We start from the raw sequence: 18630 nt of genomic DNA, 5'->3' as shown, positions 1-18630 counted from the left end.
TTTCTACATCTGTAACTCAGGGGCATGAGATATACTTGGGCTTCCCGACGTTTTCCTTAAGAACCAAGAAGATTCAGTTCCGATACCTAATTGAAAGGGTGGTAACCAGATTGCAAGGATGGGGTCACAAGACTTTCTCAGCCGGTGGGAAAGAAACTTTAATAAAATCCGTACTCCAGTCGATTCCCATATATGCTATGTCTTGCTTTCACATCCCGAAGGCCATCAGTAATGCAATAGAGAAGGAATGTGCAAACTTCTGGTGGGGTATGCAGGACGGGAAGAGGAATATGCACTGGAAAACCTAGCAAACATTATGTGTCCCTAAGTGTATGGGTGGCTTGGGATTTCGGCAGCTCGAATCTTTTAATAAAGCTCTGCTAGCAAAACAACTATGGAGAATAGTCAGTGCACCTGAATCTGTAGTGGCGCGAGTCCTCAAGGCAAGATATTTTAACACCAGGACATTATGCAAGCTTCCCTTGGATCAAACCCTTCGTTTATTTGGCGATCGCTTTTATGGAGTAGATCTCTATTACAGGAGGGACTTCGCTGGCGGGTTTGTGCCGGTGAGAAAATCTCAACATTCCAGGATCCTTGGATCCCGGGTATTCAGTCCCTGAGTCGGCCTCCGGGATACCAATTCGACCTTGAAACTGTTAACACTCTGATTTTGAATGGATCTTGGAATGAAACCTTGTTGCATAAGATTCTTCCTTCCTATATCGTCCAAGAGGTTATGACGCTTCCGATAGCTATAGGGTCGTCTGAGGACTCGAGATACTGGTTTCACGATGTAAAAGGGAAGTATTCGGTGAAAGATGTGTATAAACTCAACATTGGATTCTATAAACCCCCAACTCATAGCTCGGTTCTCCATTCTAAAAAGTGGTGGAAATTTCTCTGGTCAATGTCGGTGCCGTCTAAAGTCCGTATTTTTTGGTGGCGAGCTCTCTCAAATATAATTCCGATACAAGCAAACTTGATGGCGCATCATGTTCTTGTCTCGGCTTCCTGTCATTTATGCCACCATCATATGGACTCAACTTGCCATGCTCTCTTTTGGTGCCCGGTGGCTAAACGAAGTTGGAAGGATTCGGTGTTCATGACGACTCTGAAGCTACTCCATTATTCTGACTTTATCGAAATATTCTTGCGGATGAAAGACGTGCTTACTAAAACTGATTTCGAGACCTTTGTGATGAGGACATGGGCTGTCTGGCAAGCCAGAACTCGTCTTATTCATGATAGGGGCCTCAGGTCTGATCGGTTGGAGGTGGACTGGAGTGAATCCTTGCTTCGAGATTATCAATCGGCTCAAGAGTCTCTTATCCCTGGCCATAAGCGTAGCCTGGCATCTCCTTTGGCACGTTGGAAGCGACCGCAGGTGGACCAAAGGCGATTGGAAGTGGATGCTGCGCTTAATGAGGCTACTGGGAATTACTCAATCGGTGGGACAATGCGCGACCATGAGGGCCATATCCTGATAGCCTTTGGGAGAAAAATTTATAAGCCAATATCGGTGGTCCATGGGGAATTGGTGGCCATTCGAGAAGGATTACGGGTGATCCTAGAACAAGATTTAAATATCCATGATATCACAACTGATTCTCTTCTGGCGGTGCAAGCAGTCACCAACCCAGCTGAAGATTTCAGTTACATCGGTGCAATTGCTTTGGACATTAATAGATTATTGATCGGTCAACACAAATCTCTCTGTGTCATGTTAGTCGTTTGGAGAATGTTGTTGCCCACAAACTTGCTTCGTTTGCTATTTCTTCTCAATCCCCTTTTGTTTGGGGCCATGGAAATTTTCCTTTTTGGTTGGTTGATCTTGTAATGAATGATCTTACTTTCTCGTAATAAAGTTACAATCTTTACCGTAAAAAAAAGTATTACTTTTTATTGTGAATATCGATAGGACTGGTCCGTCTCACAGATAAAAATTCGTGAGATCGTCTCACAAGAGACCTACTCGTAGATAGAAATATTTCTAAATTGTTGTTCGTGTCCCTATATTTGTATAAAACAATCCGTGCAAACTTATAATGAGAGCAACAGTTAGTTACTTTTAACGAAAATAAATATAAATTCAAATTTATATATATAATTATTGCGTAGTCCATAAATATTCCAATTTCGTTCGGCTACGTGCACGTGGATTGTACGCATTAATTTGGTATATATGAAGATTCACGAGTCTTCGACTACGATACAGCGTCGTTTTGTCATTTGTGCCCAAATTTGGTGCAAGTGTAAATTGACTTTTCTGTAATGTGTGAATTGTGACGTCAGGTCCGCTGCCATCCAATTGTTTTTATTTAGCTTTATCATGTGAGTACGTGTATATTACAACCAAATATTCGTAGTGTGTGTGTGTGTCTATATATATATATATATATATATATTGATGTTGAAAAAAATAGAAATGGCCCATTTGAGAAGATGTGGTAGTCCGTGGACATCTGGTTGATCGGTCCATATTTGATAGTACAAAGAACTTTCGTGTGCAATTACTTGCATCACAAAACAAAATCAGAGACGCCAATGATTCTTGGTGTGTATATTTCGATGCTTAAGTCAGTAGTTGCTCGATAAAAATTCTAAAGACTTAATTATTTAACTAAAAAAATAGTGTACTTTGAAAATGAATTGATTTAATCTATTTATAGATCATGACTATGTGGATTGTTACATACATCATCAGAAGCTTTAGGGGTTTCTGTCATAGACACTGGCGCTTAAGCGAGTAGTTGCTCGATAAAACTCTCAAAAACCTAAACTATTCGACTAAAAAGATATATAGTGTACATTAAAAATGAGGCGACTTGAGTTATTTACAGATTTTCGGAGCGTTTTGAATTTATGGACATGGATAAGAGCCAAAGTAAATAATTACAAATAATATGAGCCCGATTTAGTAGGCTGAATAATGATGCCACAGCCCATCACAAGTCTTTCCACTCTTGAGCAGTGGCAACAAATTGGGACTGATAACTTTTCGGAGGATTGTAACCGTAGAATTCCATTAGGAGTTTAACAGTAGAGTTGGATGATGATTCTAATGCAGACATTCTCACGCTCAAATCAGTAGTTAATACAATAATACTGAATAGTACGTGGAGCTCCGGGTAATTAGTTAATACTAAATAGTCCAAATAACGAACTTCGTAGGTTGATACATGCATTACAAAGCAAAGTCACAAGCGTCAGAGTTTCCAATGTAGATACTCTCACGTTCAAATCAGTAGTTGCTACATAAAATTCCCAAATAACTAGAAAATTTAACCAAAAAGAGAACACTACCTTGAAAATTAGGTAAATTAAACTATTCACAGATTTTTTGTCAAACCTTGATAAAGGTCCCGAGATCACACATTTGTATACATCCATGAAATTAATAAAAAACTGAAAAGGAACTACTTTTTTTGACAAAAGAGACATGTTATCAATACAACTATACAAGTAAAAGAGCAACTACGTTTGAAATAAGGGCAAGGGAATGTTGAACCCAGCTCCTTTGATCAGACATAAAATCAGTGACCATAAATAAAATATAGGTTGTCTGATCACATAAAACGAAACTAGAACTTAATAATCTAGAACTAAGGTTTTGCAGTCATCTATAATCAATCCGAAGCGTAAAAAAATCTTAAATTGAATCATTGAGAAGGAGTAGGTATCTTGTGAGACGGTCTCACAAATCTTTATTTGTGAAACGGGTCAACCCTACCGATATTCACAATAAAAAGTAATATTATTAGCATAAAAAATAATATTTTTTCATGGATAACTCAAATAAGAGCTCTGTCTCATAAATACGACCCGTGAGACCGTGTCACACAAGTTTTTGCCATTGAGAAGCCACAACAACCACTGGTGCATCAGATTCAGTTTTCACTCCATGAACTTGCAGTCCTTTCAGCCAATCGAGAGCTTCCCGAATTGCTAAAACTTATGCTGCTGCACTAGAGTGATTTCCAGGAGTGATACCATACATTGCAGATGTGTTAGAAAAATTAACCACATCAACACTAATTGAAATTTCTATAACCAATATGGAGAGAGCAATCGGTATTCCCTCTACGCTAAATTTTTTGATAAAATAAATGCAATATCTTTATATTTAATAAATCGAACAATAGATGATTGGTGTAGTGGTATTAAGACCAAAGGAGCATCTGTCCCATATCAAAATTTCAAAATAATAATTTTTTTTACTTTGTAATAAAAAATATTAGTTGTCCCACGTCAGTCAGATAAAATATCTGAGAGTTAGTTGCATATATGGACTTGGACAATCCTCTTTTTTGAGTTGACTTTTGGGGTTGAGTTATGTTTAAGTCTCAATCATAACCAAAAAAATAAAATTTAATAATGAAAATATCATATGTTGTCCACAAAAGATTTTATTTTAAAAAATTCATCCAAAAACTAAATATATGAGCCTTATTTCATGGGTAGTTGGTCCAACATTTCACCTAAAAAGGGCCCATTGAGCTTTTTGGTTTTTGATTTATTTGGGTTTGGCTCTCAATAGTTTTGTGAATATTAATTATATGGATGCAAATAATTTATAGAGTTGAATGCAAGTTAGATCCCATAAACGTTTTTATTTTTTATTTGAGTTTGTCTGCTATGTTTAATTGAAAAGTGTGGTTTGCAATTGCAGGTTATTGTATATGCGATTTTTATTAATATTTTCTTGTTTTCTTTCATTATTGTAAATGAATTTCTCAATAATTTTTTTCGTTGATGTAAGAAAACGTTCTATATTTATTCTGGGAATATTAGTGATAGATAAAAATATATACGTAGGGGTGAGCAAGATTTCGATTAAACCGAATTAATCGATCGAACTGAGCCAATTCGAAAATTCGGTTCGGTTATTTTGGAAATTCATTTTTCAAATTAAAAAAATCGTTTATATCTGTTAATTCGGTTCGGTTACGATTTTCAAAATTTTGAAATTGGTTAACCGAATTAACCAATATAATAAATACTATTATTTAATAAGTTTTTATTATTCATCAATTTTTATATATATTTTAATTTTTAATTTTAAAATCGATATAAAATGTATTAATTGTATTCAAACAAAACTTATACATTTGTGATGTGTGTGATTTTATATTTTTATGTATTTTTGTAGACCGTAGTGTCCAAGAAAAATTACATATATAATTAAAGTTAAATCAAAATTTTTAAAATAAAACTAATCGGTTAATTCGGTTACCGACCGAATTAACCTATTTTAATTCGGTTCGGTTTTCATTGGTTATGAAAATTAATTCAGTCGGTTCGATTATGGCTAAATATTTCGATTCGGTTCGATTATGGCTAATTCGTTTCGGTTACCGAATGCTCACCCCTACATATATGTGTTTATTCTTTCAATCAAGAAGTTAAAAATGGGGGATAATATATAGATTAATCGAGCATTTCTTCTTTTTAATATTTTCCATTTTGCTAATCTTTTAGCATTAAAACTTATTTTGTCAACCCATTGCTAATGTCCAAATATTCCTTGTCTTTATTTAAGGCTTAATAAAAATATATTTTTGATAGTTAGGAAAAAAAGCATATGATCAATAAATCTTTGTCTCAATAATTATATGTGTGTTCAGTCTTTATCAAATCGATTCTTTTTCTTGCAGTAATGACTAACCAAAAAAATGTTTTTGCACTCCTTGGGCCCACATGTGTATTTTTCGGATGAAATTCGTTACAAAATATTGAAAATGCCCTTTATATAACATAAACCAAGACAATTGTTGGAACTTTTCAAGTTCGCAATCTTGATTTTGATGATAACAAAACTTATTAATTATGTTACATTGTTACTAACAATCTATCTTAGTGTGCAGCAGCTAGGATCACTCACGAGCTGTTTACATCGCAAGCTGAAGACCTAAATGATCGTACAAACTGAATCAGTCTAACTGTTACATCAATTGAGCAGTCCAGTTGATAGGTGGTTCAGCAGGAGAACCTCAAAAGCCTGGCCAGCCGAAAGAGTGTTCAACTGATGAAGAAACCCAGCTGATCAGTTCAATTGAACAAGAGTGAAATCAGTTCAACTGACGAGTCAACTGATTTCACCATCTCAGCTGAAGATCAGTTCAGCTGACCAGTTCGAAGCATCAGTCATGATCTTTCAGTTATGGATGAAGACAAACTCTTTCAGTAGAGTCCAGCTATACGTGAAGGTACAAAGCCATTGTCCAGTCAAAGGACAATAATGGACGTTGCATCAGAGTATTAAAGACAAAACGTTTAAGAAAGGCAGTCGAAAAGTCGAGGCACAAAGTCCAAGAAATGAATTCAAGATGCAACGGATACAATAAACGAGTCTCACTCTCTGTTCAGTTTTCCCGTCTATATAAAGAGAAATCAGTGAAGACTCAATAACAAGAATAAGAATATACAACAAGGAGAAGCTAAAGAAAAAGAATGAGATACAATACAAAAAGCTTCTTCAAGAGAGAAAAGAAAGGGCACGCACATTGCACATCTGCTTTCAGAAGCATTCAACCCAGAGGGACACTTTAACGTGTTATCTGCTTAGTTTAAAAGCCATTTTCCCTCAGTGTGTAAGAACATCCTTGTTCATTTCTTACACACAAATTCTCTCAACCACTCATATACAGTCTTGCACAAAGACGTTAAACTTGTGCATGTAGTCTTTTGACACGTAGACATTAAAAAAGTGTTGGTTGGAAGGTGCTGCCTTCAGTCGTAGCTAGGAGTTCAGTTTAGGCAGTAGTGTAAGTCCTAGCTGAGTGGTTTGTACAAGTGTTTGTATAAATCAAAGTCTTCTAGTGAATCCTACCCGAGGCGGTAGAAGGGGTGACGTAGGAGCAGTTGAAGTCTCCAAACATCCATAAATATATCTTGTGTATTTAACTGATTAACTATTGTTTTCAAATTGTTTGGATCAGTTAGAGTATCCGTCAGTTCAGTTGTCACCATAACTGAACTGATGAATGCAAAAACTAATCTACCTTTTTTCGGTTATTCAGTTTACATAAGTTAAAACATTTTCTAATATAACAGTTTTCTTCACGAAGGATTACTTCGAGTTTCTTCCGCTTGGTTTTTAATCAAACTCGATCTAATTCATCGGTGTTAATATTATTAGAATACGAGCTATTACAGCTCATTGGAAAATATTTTGTTTGAAGCATCCGAAAGATGCTCAGCAAACGATCCTTCAACAATTTTCATGATAGTCGAGGGACGTTCTAAGTCACTGGATAAGCTAGATTGACCATTAGGTTTCTCTTCTAATTTGATATAATGTTGAAAAATTAGAAAAATTCAAAGTGTTGAGTCAAAATATATACCAACTAAATCTATTAAAAACTATCTTGTCTTCTCCGATACGAAGCGTCTTCAATCTTTTGATTTGACTAAACAACTCTTGCTCTTTTGAGAACTTGATATGCATAACTAATTATATTTTGGGCAACTTGGTATTCACTTCTCATCTCCATACTCAACTTTCTCTTTACTCCACATCCCCTCAAATCTTTGTTTTTAACTCTCCAATATTTTAAAATTTCCCAAAATATCCTTAATTCCCCTAATTATGGTACGTGATATTTTTTTACCTATCAATCTGTTCTTCAAAGCATATAGCCTCAAGACATGCAGCTGCACAAGGTTTCCAGCTCATATACATGTTCTGATGATCAAATTTTTTTTATAAATGACCCATCATACTTCCGTTTAATAAATTGAATAGTTTACCTCTTTGACCAGAGTGCCATCGGGTTATATCTACCGATTTTTACAGACTCCTCCTCACAGCCCAATCACACAATCGCAACCAATAATTTCTGATGTAGATTCATTCAACAACACTTAACACAACCATGTTTCATTTTCTACCTCAGGGTGTATAGCAAAATAGTTCAATTTGAAACTAATACATGAGAGGGGCAAAAATCCTTGGTCTTTTTATTCAAATATACAAACTATTATTACATAGTAACCTCCTGTAGAGGAGGAGAAACTTGTTTAGCTACTTATAGTAGCCAAAATTAAAACATACATAAACTGGAAAGAAAATAATACAATGTTTTGAAAGAAAATGAAGAGGTTGAATGATGCATTCATCTTCCTTATGCCTTGTTATTTATAGAAGTCCTTTGCAGATTTGAATTCCGGACTTCAAAACTTGCTTTAGCTTTTTTTAATGCCTTCCAGTTGTGGTTGACACTATCTCTTGAGTGGGTGGTTGAATGGTCTCTCCCATCTTTTCTTGAATTGTCTTTTTCTAGATCATTAATCTAGAAACAACTTGTTCTCCCATATTTATCTCCCGGCATAACCAGTAGATATGTGTCTGTATCATATCAGCTGAGATCTCATTCCCTACTTATTTTAACTGTTTGTAGAGATATTTGAAAATCACCAACTGCTTTCTTATCACCTTAATCTGTCTTTTAGAAACCTTAAAATATGTATAATACATTTTTATTTGGTTCCAAACTTCGTTTTAAATCTGGTGTATTTTTCTTGTTCCCATTTACTCTTTATTTATAGTTGTATTTGGGTCCAAGTCTTTTGATAGTGGGAAAACCATGTGCCCAATTGCTATCGTCAAAGAATCTTTAGCTTTTGGTTTCCTCGAGTAGAACGTGACTGTGGCCACATGCCCATTTATTTTTTGTCGAGGAATGTTAAATTTTTTGTGTCCTCGAGAAAAAATGTGATTGTGGTCCTTTATCACTTGGTCCTGTCTCTACAAGATGCTTTCTGTCTGACCTAGATCTGAAGCCCTTGCCAAATTCTGGCTCCTTTTGATTTGGACACTCTGTACAGATCTGTTTTGACCATCTTTCCACATGAGCCATGTTGCAGAATTTCCGACGAGTTTCTTTACTCCCCGGAAGCTTGCTATTCCAAAAAAGATTTTTTTTCTTTTCAAATAAATCTTCTGCAAAACTTGTTGTTTTTCCTGTCATAGTATTTAACAGGAATGATCCGTTTACAGAATTATGTAAAAACTTAAACGGAAACTTGAATTTTTTCATCTCGGTTAGACAGACTCATTGACCCCTTGCTCTTGTGGTGGAAATGTCATCTTCAGTTATTGAAGCAACAAGGGCGTTTCTTCTGTCGAATGATTCTTGATGAATTTTTTGAACATTAATATCTGACCGCCTTAACTTGATGAAATGAAAGGCTTCATGAGAGCCTTTTCCTGCTAGTTCTGGTACTGCACTAAAGAAGTATAGCTACAGAATGTCATCTCTGAACAAATAGTCGTTATTTGCTCATGTTTTATGAACCGCTTCCCGAATTCATTTAGGTAGTCCTGAAATTTCGGGGAAGCTGAGTGATGTAATATAAACCGAGGCAAGAGCTCCGAATTTATACCAAGCTTTTACTTCTTTTGGATATGAATTTTGGTTTCATCCATACTCTATGATATTTTCCTGAAACATCAACCCCAATCGTGGCAGGGTTAATGCATATTCTTGTTTTTAATTTCTCCCAAATTTTTTGATAAACCTGAAATGGAGAAATTGTAGCTTCATTAGTATCAATTTTAGATTTACCATTGTCTGTCTTAGGTCTAAGGTTGATCTTTCCCTCTTCAATCCCCGAGGTGAAGGGTTGACTTAAAGACTCGAGATAGGAATCTGAAGTTTCAATTTTTGTTTTGGTCGACTTATCTGGGGATGATCCTGACATAACACTTGTGCTAGAGGTATTTGAATCCGTTGCTCCAGGTATAGAGTCGTGTACTCGAAAACTCTCTATTTGAGAAACCAGTGGCTTCTCAATGCCTTGGAGGATAGGCTATTGCATTACAGACCATAGCTGAGTATAAGCCTGTAAACATCCTGTAATTCAATCAGAGACAATTCTCTTATCGGCTTGTTGTAGCCTACCCGCAACTTCTGCATTTAGGGCAAGCTTATTAAACCCGTTTTGAAGCATTTCAAGGTGTTCCCTCAAATGCCTTTGCATTTTTATGATGTCATCAATATCACCGTTGTCCATCTTTTGTTAAAAAATTTGCAAAAATATTTTCACGAGATTTAATAATCACAATATCAAAAATACAGTTTTGACATAACGCTTGTCATCTTAATAATCTGGCTTTCTCAGGTTTAGATTTTATTCTATTCTTCAAAAAAACTTTTATCTATGTGTTATCAACTTTTAACGTAAATTTCTTTGAAAGTAAAAATAATGGCCATTTTCAAAAGCCTTTTTACTGAATAAAAATATTTTTCGTTGATATGCCATCTTATGGCTTCTGCATTTGAGAAAAGTCCACTGCAATATCTGCATAGCTGTACTCCTTCTGGTGTAAGCTTGGTTAAAACTGCCGCCCACCAATAATCACTGACATCTGTATATAATATCATATCATCTTCATCCTGGGGAATAGCCATTTTCGGAAGATTTTTATAAATCTCCTTGAGTTGGCTAAGTCCCTGGGTGTGTTCTTTCGTCCATATAAATTTCGCATCTTTTTTCAGTAATGAACTAAACATTTTCTTGTGTTTTGCTAGGTTTTTAATAAACATCCCAACAAAATTAACAACTCCTAGAAAATTTCTAAGTTGTTTATTTTCTTTTAGCTCGTTTGGAAAAGTTTTTACCTTTTCTACCATATGATCCTACAAAATTATTCCAGACTCATCGATTTCTATTCCGAGGAATTCAATATTTCTTGTGGCAATGACTGCTTTCTTTTCAGATAAAACTAGTCATTATTCCTCGCAAACTTTAGAGAAAATCTCTAATGCTTGGTATGTTCCTCCATATTTTTTAGACACAATTAAAACATCGTCAATATAGACAAACATAAATTAGAAATAATCTTTAAATAGATTATCCATTTTCCTTTGAAATATCTGAGGTGAATTAGCTAATCCAATGGTAATACTTTCCAAATATAGTGTCCTTGTGGTGTGGAAAAAATTATGAATTTCTTGCTTACAATCAAATTTAGAGAATATCTTCGCATTGCGTATGCAACTAATTAGACGTTCTTTACTAGGTATAAAATACCTATCAAACTCCATAACCTTAGTAATTTCTTGGTAATTAATAATTATTATGTGTTTGTTCCTATTTATCTCACCATGATCTTTTACAAGAAATCATGGGCTGCTGTATGGTGAAATTCCTACTTTGATCAAGCCATTATCCAGATGTTCCTATATTATAATTTGTTTATCCATTTGATTAACTATGTTTATCGAGATAGGCTTACATCAGAAAAATTCATACTCTTTACCTTCTTTAATTTTAAGGCAAGCTTTGAGTTGATTTTTATCCCACCATGCCAAATGATCTTCATTGTAATTTTCTTTGATCCTTCTCTTGACATCTTATAATGATACCCTTGATTCAAACTCTACCTCGTTATATTGTAGAGCTATCTTGAGGCATTCTATTTCTTATGGTTGGAGCTTCTTATCTGCTCTTAATTGGAGCGTTGTTTCTCCAAACCTTCTAGAATCCTTCATGTTTGGGTTCAGAAGTTTTTCTTCATCACCACACTTGCTGCAAAACTGAATTGACAATTTTCTGTAAAATGCATCTCTTAGTCTCTGAACTATGATTTTGTGATCACAAGGAGTCTCATTTTCTTGCGTGTAGGACTTAAACATTTGTATAAAATTATTTCCGAACAGAATGTCAGCTCTTGTATCACGAATATAAATTGATGGTTTTTTTACTTTATACCAATGTGTTTGTCCAGCACCTCCAATCACGATTTCTGTCATTTTAATCCCTTTACATAAGATAAAAAATCCTTTTAGAGAAATCTCTTCCACCAATCTCAGGTAAATCTTCTTCCAAATTATTTAGAAAAACTCCTCTTTTTACTATACAGATTCCAGCGCCTGGATCAATATAAGTAGCAAAATATTCTGTCTTATATTATTCATATAACATTCTTACTGGAATGTATATCGAGAATAGGCTTGTGGTCGTTGAATTTTTCACATTTTATCCTCAGCCATAAAATCTATTCGATATTCTAGATGTTTCCAAGGTTTATCTTCCTCAAGAAACTCTAGCCCCAGAACAAATCAATCTGGTTCTTTTCCTGGGATTCCTTTGATATGAACTTCTAATTTTTCAATGTTGATCATTCCTTGGTAAGTTCCTATCATAGGTTTTTCTAAATAGTATATGATATTACAAAGAAATTGATTCATTTGTTTCGTAATATCAAATACTATTTCTACTTCATTCCACTTTTCTGGACATCTAAGTTTTCCTATTGTCGAAAAGTTTTTTAGGGTCTGTTGGGTTTCTTGGACATGTGTTTTTTCCACATGTAGCTCATAATTCTATCTCCTTGAAAATATAGTCTTCTTGATTTCAATCTAAGACTTTGATTCCTCTATAGAATCGGTTTGTCTTGTATTTGGATATATGTTTCTTGTATTAAGGAAAACTCAACTTTTTCTGAATAAATTGCCTGAGCCATTTTTCCATATATCTTAGGTATTTCAATAAACTCATTTCTAATAAACAATTATGAATGATGTGTATTAGATAGAACATATGAAATTTGATAGGTAATATAATACAATCTATTACCCTTTTTCATCAGCTTTTTTTCTTTGAAGTTTTGATGCAACATCAAAGCTCGGTTGAAATCTCGATCTGTCAGGTTGTAGGAAATTCTTGGATAAATTACTGCTACAATTTTTCCTGCATAGAGATTTCTTGAGATTGTTCCCAGTACTGAATCTTGAAGGTTACCCATTCGTTTATCGCATATAGCGATATCAATTGGTGAATCTATTCCTTCTTTAAAAGTAGCTTTTATCATAATCTGGATTGCTCCGATATGAATCCAGGACATAGTTCGTGCTATTTTATCTTGAGTTTTTGTAATTCTTCCTTAATTCTTCGGAAGGAATTAGTTGCATCTCCATTCTATTTCCTATAAGGTTCATCGGAATTGTCATTTCCTTTTTGAAAACTTTATAGATTAGATGATGCTTTTATTTCTTAGGCCAAGACTTCCTAAGAATTTTTCTACATGTCCTGCAGAGAATCCCTGATACATATGAAGACTAGGATTTTCTCTTATGATTCTTTGGACCATGTTATGGGATATTGTTTACTGACTAAAGAAATCATATAAATCTTCATGTGTTTCATGTCGAAACACCTCGTTTTCAGTCAAATTCTGATTCCGTTCCATCATATCCTTTCTGAATTAAGATTTCTTCTTCTTCATATATACTTTCGTCTGAGGCAATATCCTCAAATTGGTATACTTGTGTGGGGCCCCGGGCCCCACATCTAATACTAATAATTAAAATTGTAACAGACCAAATGATTGAGTAAAATACATAATTTGTGGTTCATAAATCCACATAAACATCGTCAAAATAATTTAAAGGTTATAAATGTTTGAAATATAAATTTTATGTGCCAAAATAAAGTAGTGAACCAAAGTAATTCAAACATCATCAAATAGCTCCTAAGACCCGAGAATCCCACTCTAACTCGTATCTCCTCGCCTGGAGCTGAACTCTGGCATCCCAAGCCTCGCCTCACCTACCGTCAAGCACATGAAAACAAGATATAGCCGACGTGCCGGTGAGTATAAACCCAGTATGATACAATCAATAACATATGAAAATTTAATTTCACATAGTTCATATAAACTCATAAAGATGCAATATAATGCAATGTATGATCAGAAGCTGTGGGCTGTCAATAAATCTCAAGATCAAGTGAATCATCTGATCATAGGGTACCCAAGGAAAGAGAATCCCCCAGCAACATCCACCGACTCATCCGCTCGGGGTGGGGTGTTGTGTTCTACAATCCCCAAGACTATGGTGCGCCTATAGAGAGTATTCAGGCCATAGGAGCGACCTCCGCATACACTATGCCAACTCAACTATAGCCCCATACGTCCAAAAAATCAATAAATCAAGGCGACCTCCGCCATATCAAATCTGAATCGATAAGTGGCTCAATATGCAATGTAATGATGCATTTCAATCTCATCAAGTCAATATCATAATAAGCTCATCTCAATAGATCAATCATCAACAAATCACAAGTAATTCATCAAGCCATCGAATTTTCAATTTAAAATAAAAATGATACTTTTACCTCATATGTTACCGACCGTAACATACCTTTCAAATATTATCAAAAAGAGATCGAAATGTGTAGTTGAGAAGTCTTGAACCTCTGAGTTCTACTATAACTCAAGAACTCGGATCATTTATCAAAACAAAGTAGTTTCTGTTCAAAATTCATAATTAATTCAATACTACTTCAAATCAAGATCCGCAAATTGGATATTCAAGAAAACTCAAATCCCAACAATTGTCTAAAGAAGTAATCCGTATCATTTCTTAACCGTAATATGCCATAAAAACATTCATTGAATCATTTTGTCAAACACGTGGCTAGCGTGCTAAAAAGTTAGCTCCTTTACTTTGCCCTTGTCTTCAATTCCATTTCTTTTCAAAATATCAATGCATACAATATACATAATCAATGATTTAAATAAGCTAAAATCAATTGAATCTTCATTTATCATAAACATAGCTCATGAGATGCATTCAAAGGAAGAATCTACTTACAACCACTTGAAGATTTGATAATCTTAACACCTGACAATAATCCTACAACACAATAACAATAATAATACCATCAATCATTATATTAACAAATTTACCTCAACACTCAAACCAAGCAACCCATTGTTTTCCCTTCAATCACTAACACAAGGAAATAAGCTTTCTTACATTGCTTCTAAACTCTTGAGGAGAAGAACTTTAAATCTCCAAGCAAAGATTAAGGCTTCAATCAAAGATTAATGTCTTGGAAGAAATTGGATTGAAGGAGAAATGAGGAACCCTAGCTCTAAACCGATGGAGTAGGAAAAAGGGAAGAGAAAATGATATAAATACACTTCCCAAACCATATTTATTCATTCCCAATCTCAAAACACATTTTTAAACATGTGCTGGGCGCGGTGGCGCGTGATCCGACGCACCCGCGCGCCCCATTTTACCCAAACAACAAAACTTCAGCATTGGGCGCGCCATCGTGCGAGATCTGGCGCAGGGGCGCGCCACATTCTGTCAAAAAATGCATTTTTAGCTTCCGAATTTGCAAAAGTGGTTAACATTAAAGTTGTAGCCCTATGTCTTGGATTCCATCTCCAATTGGCCTCATGTCATTTGGAGGTCTGAGTAAAGAGTTATGCTCAATCTCTCAACATGTGTCAGTGCAGGAACGACGATACACACGACACACTTCAGGCCACTTTTGTCTCGTCTTTCCTAATGATTTGACCAAAACTCAAAACATGAAAGTTATAGCTTTATGTCTTATCTTTCTAATGAAAGTAGCCTCACATCATTTGGATCAATATACAAAACATTATGCTAAAAACCACAACTACTGTCATATTTTTCATACCGTTTCTGCACTTTCATTACCTATTTAGCTCAAATTCAACCTTTGATTCTACCCATCCATTATCTATTCAATTCTATAACATTCATTACCATTCATACCATAACGTAAAGCCATAAACAATCACAACTACTGCCACATTTTTTATTTTTATTTTTTTTTAAATTCGGGCATTACAATTCCTCCCCTCTAAAAATAGATTTCGTCCTCGAAATCAATCATCAATTTCAAGTCTAACACGTAATGATCAATACTGAAAATAAAACCGAGAATAGAAGCGTACTTCATTTGAATAACTCTGGATATTTATGTCTCATTTTATCTTCTAATTCCCAAGTTGCCTTCTCGACACCATATCTGTTCCACTGTACTTTAATCAACGATATCAATTTATTTCTGAGCTGCTTATTTTTTCTGTCTAGAATCAGAATCGGTCTCTTAATATAGCTCAAAGTCTGATCTAACTCAACCTCGTCGGGTGGAAGTACATGAGAAGGATCTGGATGATATTTCCTCAACATAGACACATGAAAAACATCATGAACACCTGATAATGCAGGAGGAAGAGCTAATCTATAAGCCAAATCACCAACACGTTCCAAAATCTCATACGGACCTATGAATCTCGGTGATAATTTACCCTTCTTTCCAAATCTAACTGTACCACGGAAATGAGATATTTTCAGGAAAACTCTATCACCTTTATCAAACATCAGTGGTCGTCTCCTCATGTTCGCATACTTAGCCTGCCTATCCTGAGCAGCTCGCATACGACTCTGAATCAATTTCACCTTCTCTGTCATATCTCTTATCATATCAGGTCCTACAATTGGTGCTTCAGATAAATCGTCCCAATACAGAGGAGATCGACACTTCTTGCCATATAGTGCTTCAAATGGTGACATTGCAATACTCACTTGATAACTGTTGTTATAAGAAAACTCGACAAGTGGTAACGAATCCTGCCAACCAATACCAAAATCCATCACTACAGCTCTCAGCATATCCTCTAATGTCTGAATAGTACGTTCTGACTGTCTGAGGATGATATGCTGTACTCAAATGCAAATGAGTACCAAGAGCCTCTTGTAACCTCTGCCAAAAATGAGAAGAAAATCTGGGAGCACGATCTAATACAATGGACTTAGGCACACCATGCAATCTCAAAACTTCTCTGATGTACAATCTGGCCATCTGATCATGCCTATATGTCATCTGATAAGGAATGAAACACGAAGACTTGGTTAATCTGTCAACAATAACCCAAATTGCATCGCAACCCCCCGACGACCTCGGCAATTTCGTGACAAAGTCCATGGTGATATGGTCCCACTTCCATTCTGGAACTTTAAGGCTATGCAAAAGATCTCCTGGTCGCTTCCGTTCTGCTTTCACTTGTTGACAATTCAAACAACGGAATACAAATTCTGCTATGTCAGATTTCATTCTTTTCCACCAAAATTGTTTCTTCAAGTCATTGTACATATTTTTACTTCCAGGGTGTACACTGAATTTACTGCAATGAGCATCACACAAAATCTGTATCCTCAATTCTGAAATATTAGGAACTACAATACGATCATTCATAAACAAAATACCCTCATTATTGACCTGAAATTCTGATTGATGTCCTGATTTGACGAGGTCAACTGATTTTTGAATGCTTTGATCTAACCTTTGGGCCTCTTTAATTTTTACAAACAACTCTGGCTCTGCCTGAATCATAAATACTCTTACAGGTTGAGTATCTACCACAAAATCCAAACCAGAAAGACAACATTCTTCTACTAGATCAGATACACTGCTAGTGATCAAGGACATATTGCATACTTTTCTTCTCAAAGCATCAGCTGCTGCGTTTGACTTGTATGGATAATATTTTATTTCGCAATCATAGTCTTTCAACAAGTCTAACCAACGTTTATGTCTCATGTTCAACTCCGCTTGTGAAAAAAGATATTTCAAACTCTTATGATCAGTGAATATTTCAAATTTCTCCCCATACAAGTAATGACGCCAAATCTTTAAGGCAAAAACCACTGCTGCTAGTTCCAAGTCATGCACTGGATATCTAGACTCATGTGGCTTCAACTGTCGTGAAGCATAGGCAACCACACGGCCATGCTGCATTAATACACAACCCAGTTCTTGATGTGAAGCATCAATGTGCACTGTAAATCCTCCTACACCTGATGGAATAGTCAGAATTGGAGCACTAGTCAATCTCTGCTTAAGTTCAACAAAACTAGCCTCACATGCCTGCGACCAAATAAATGGTGCATTCTTTTGTGTCAGTTGGGTAATTGGCCTCGCAATCTGTGAGAATCCTTCAATAAATCTGCAATAATATCCTGCCAAACCCATAAAACTGCGCACCTCAGGAATTGATGTCGGTCTAGACCAATTGATGACTGCCTCAACTTTACTCGGATCAACTGATATACCAGCACTTGAAATCAACTGTCCAAGGAAAACCACTCTATCCAACCAAAACTTGCATTTGGATAATTTAGCATACAACTTTTCAGTTCTCAAAATTTGCAAAACATCTCTCAAATGTTCAGCATGCTCCAATTCAGATTTTGAATAAATAAGAATATCATCAATGAAGATCACAATAAATTTATCTATATACCATTGAAACACACGGTTCATCAAATCCATAAATACCACAGGTGCATTGGTCAACCCAAAAAGCATAACCAAAAATTCAAAATGCCCATACCTGGTACGAAAAACAGTCTTAGGCACATCTGTATCTCTAACTCTTAACTGATGATATCCGGATCTTAAATCAATCTTAGAATATACTGAAGAACTCTGCAACTGGTCAAAGAGATCATCAATCCTTGGCAAAGGATACTTATTCTTTACTGTGGCTTTATTCAACCGTCTATAGTCGACACAAAGCCTCATAGGCCCATCTTTCTTCTTCACGAATAAAACCGGAGCACCCCAATGTGAAACACTTGGTCTTATATATCCTTTAGCCAATAAATCCTCAAGTTGTTCCTTTAGTTCTTTTAGTTCAATTGGTGCCATCCTATAAGGAGCTCTAGAAATAGGCTGTGTAGCTGATATCAACTCAATGTTGAACTCAATCTCTCGGACTGGAGGAAATCCCGAAATTTCATCTGGAAATACATCTGAAAATTCACTAACAATTGGAATATCTGTCAATTTAGG

General features: G+C 35.5%; 1 protein-coding gene across 1 annotated transcript; it reads left to right on the top strand.

Annotated features, from left to right (window-relative positions):
- Positions 1-469: 469 nt before the first annotated feature.
- Positions 470-1840, top strand: LOC142530527 (uncharacterized). The gene has a single exon (XM_075636360.1). It carries the CDS (start codon positions 470-472, stop codon positions 1838-1840), a length of 1371 nt encoding a protein of 456 aa, XP_075492475.1.
- The last annotated feature ends 16790 nt before the right edge of the window (positions 1841-18630 follow it).

This window comes from Primulina tabacum, chromosome 17 (assembly GCF_025594145.1).
Source record: "Primulina tabacum isolate GXHZ01 chromosome 17, ASM2559414v2, whole genome shotgun sequence".
NCBI classification, from domain to species: Eukaryota; Viridiplantae; Streptophyta; class Magnoliopsida; order Lamiales; family Gesneriaceae; genus Primulina; species Primulina tabacum.
This window is presented reverse-complemented; position numbering and strand designations above follow the sequence as displayed.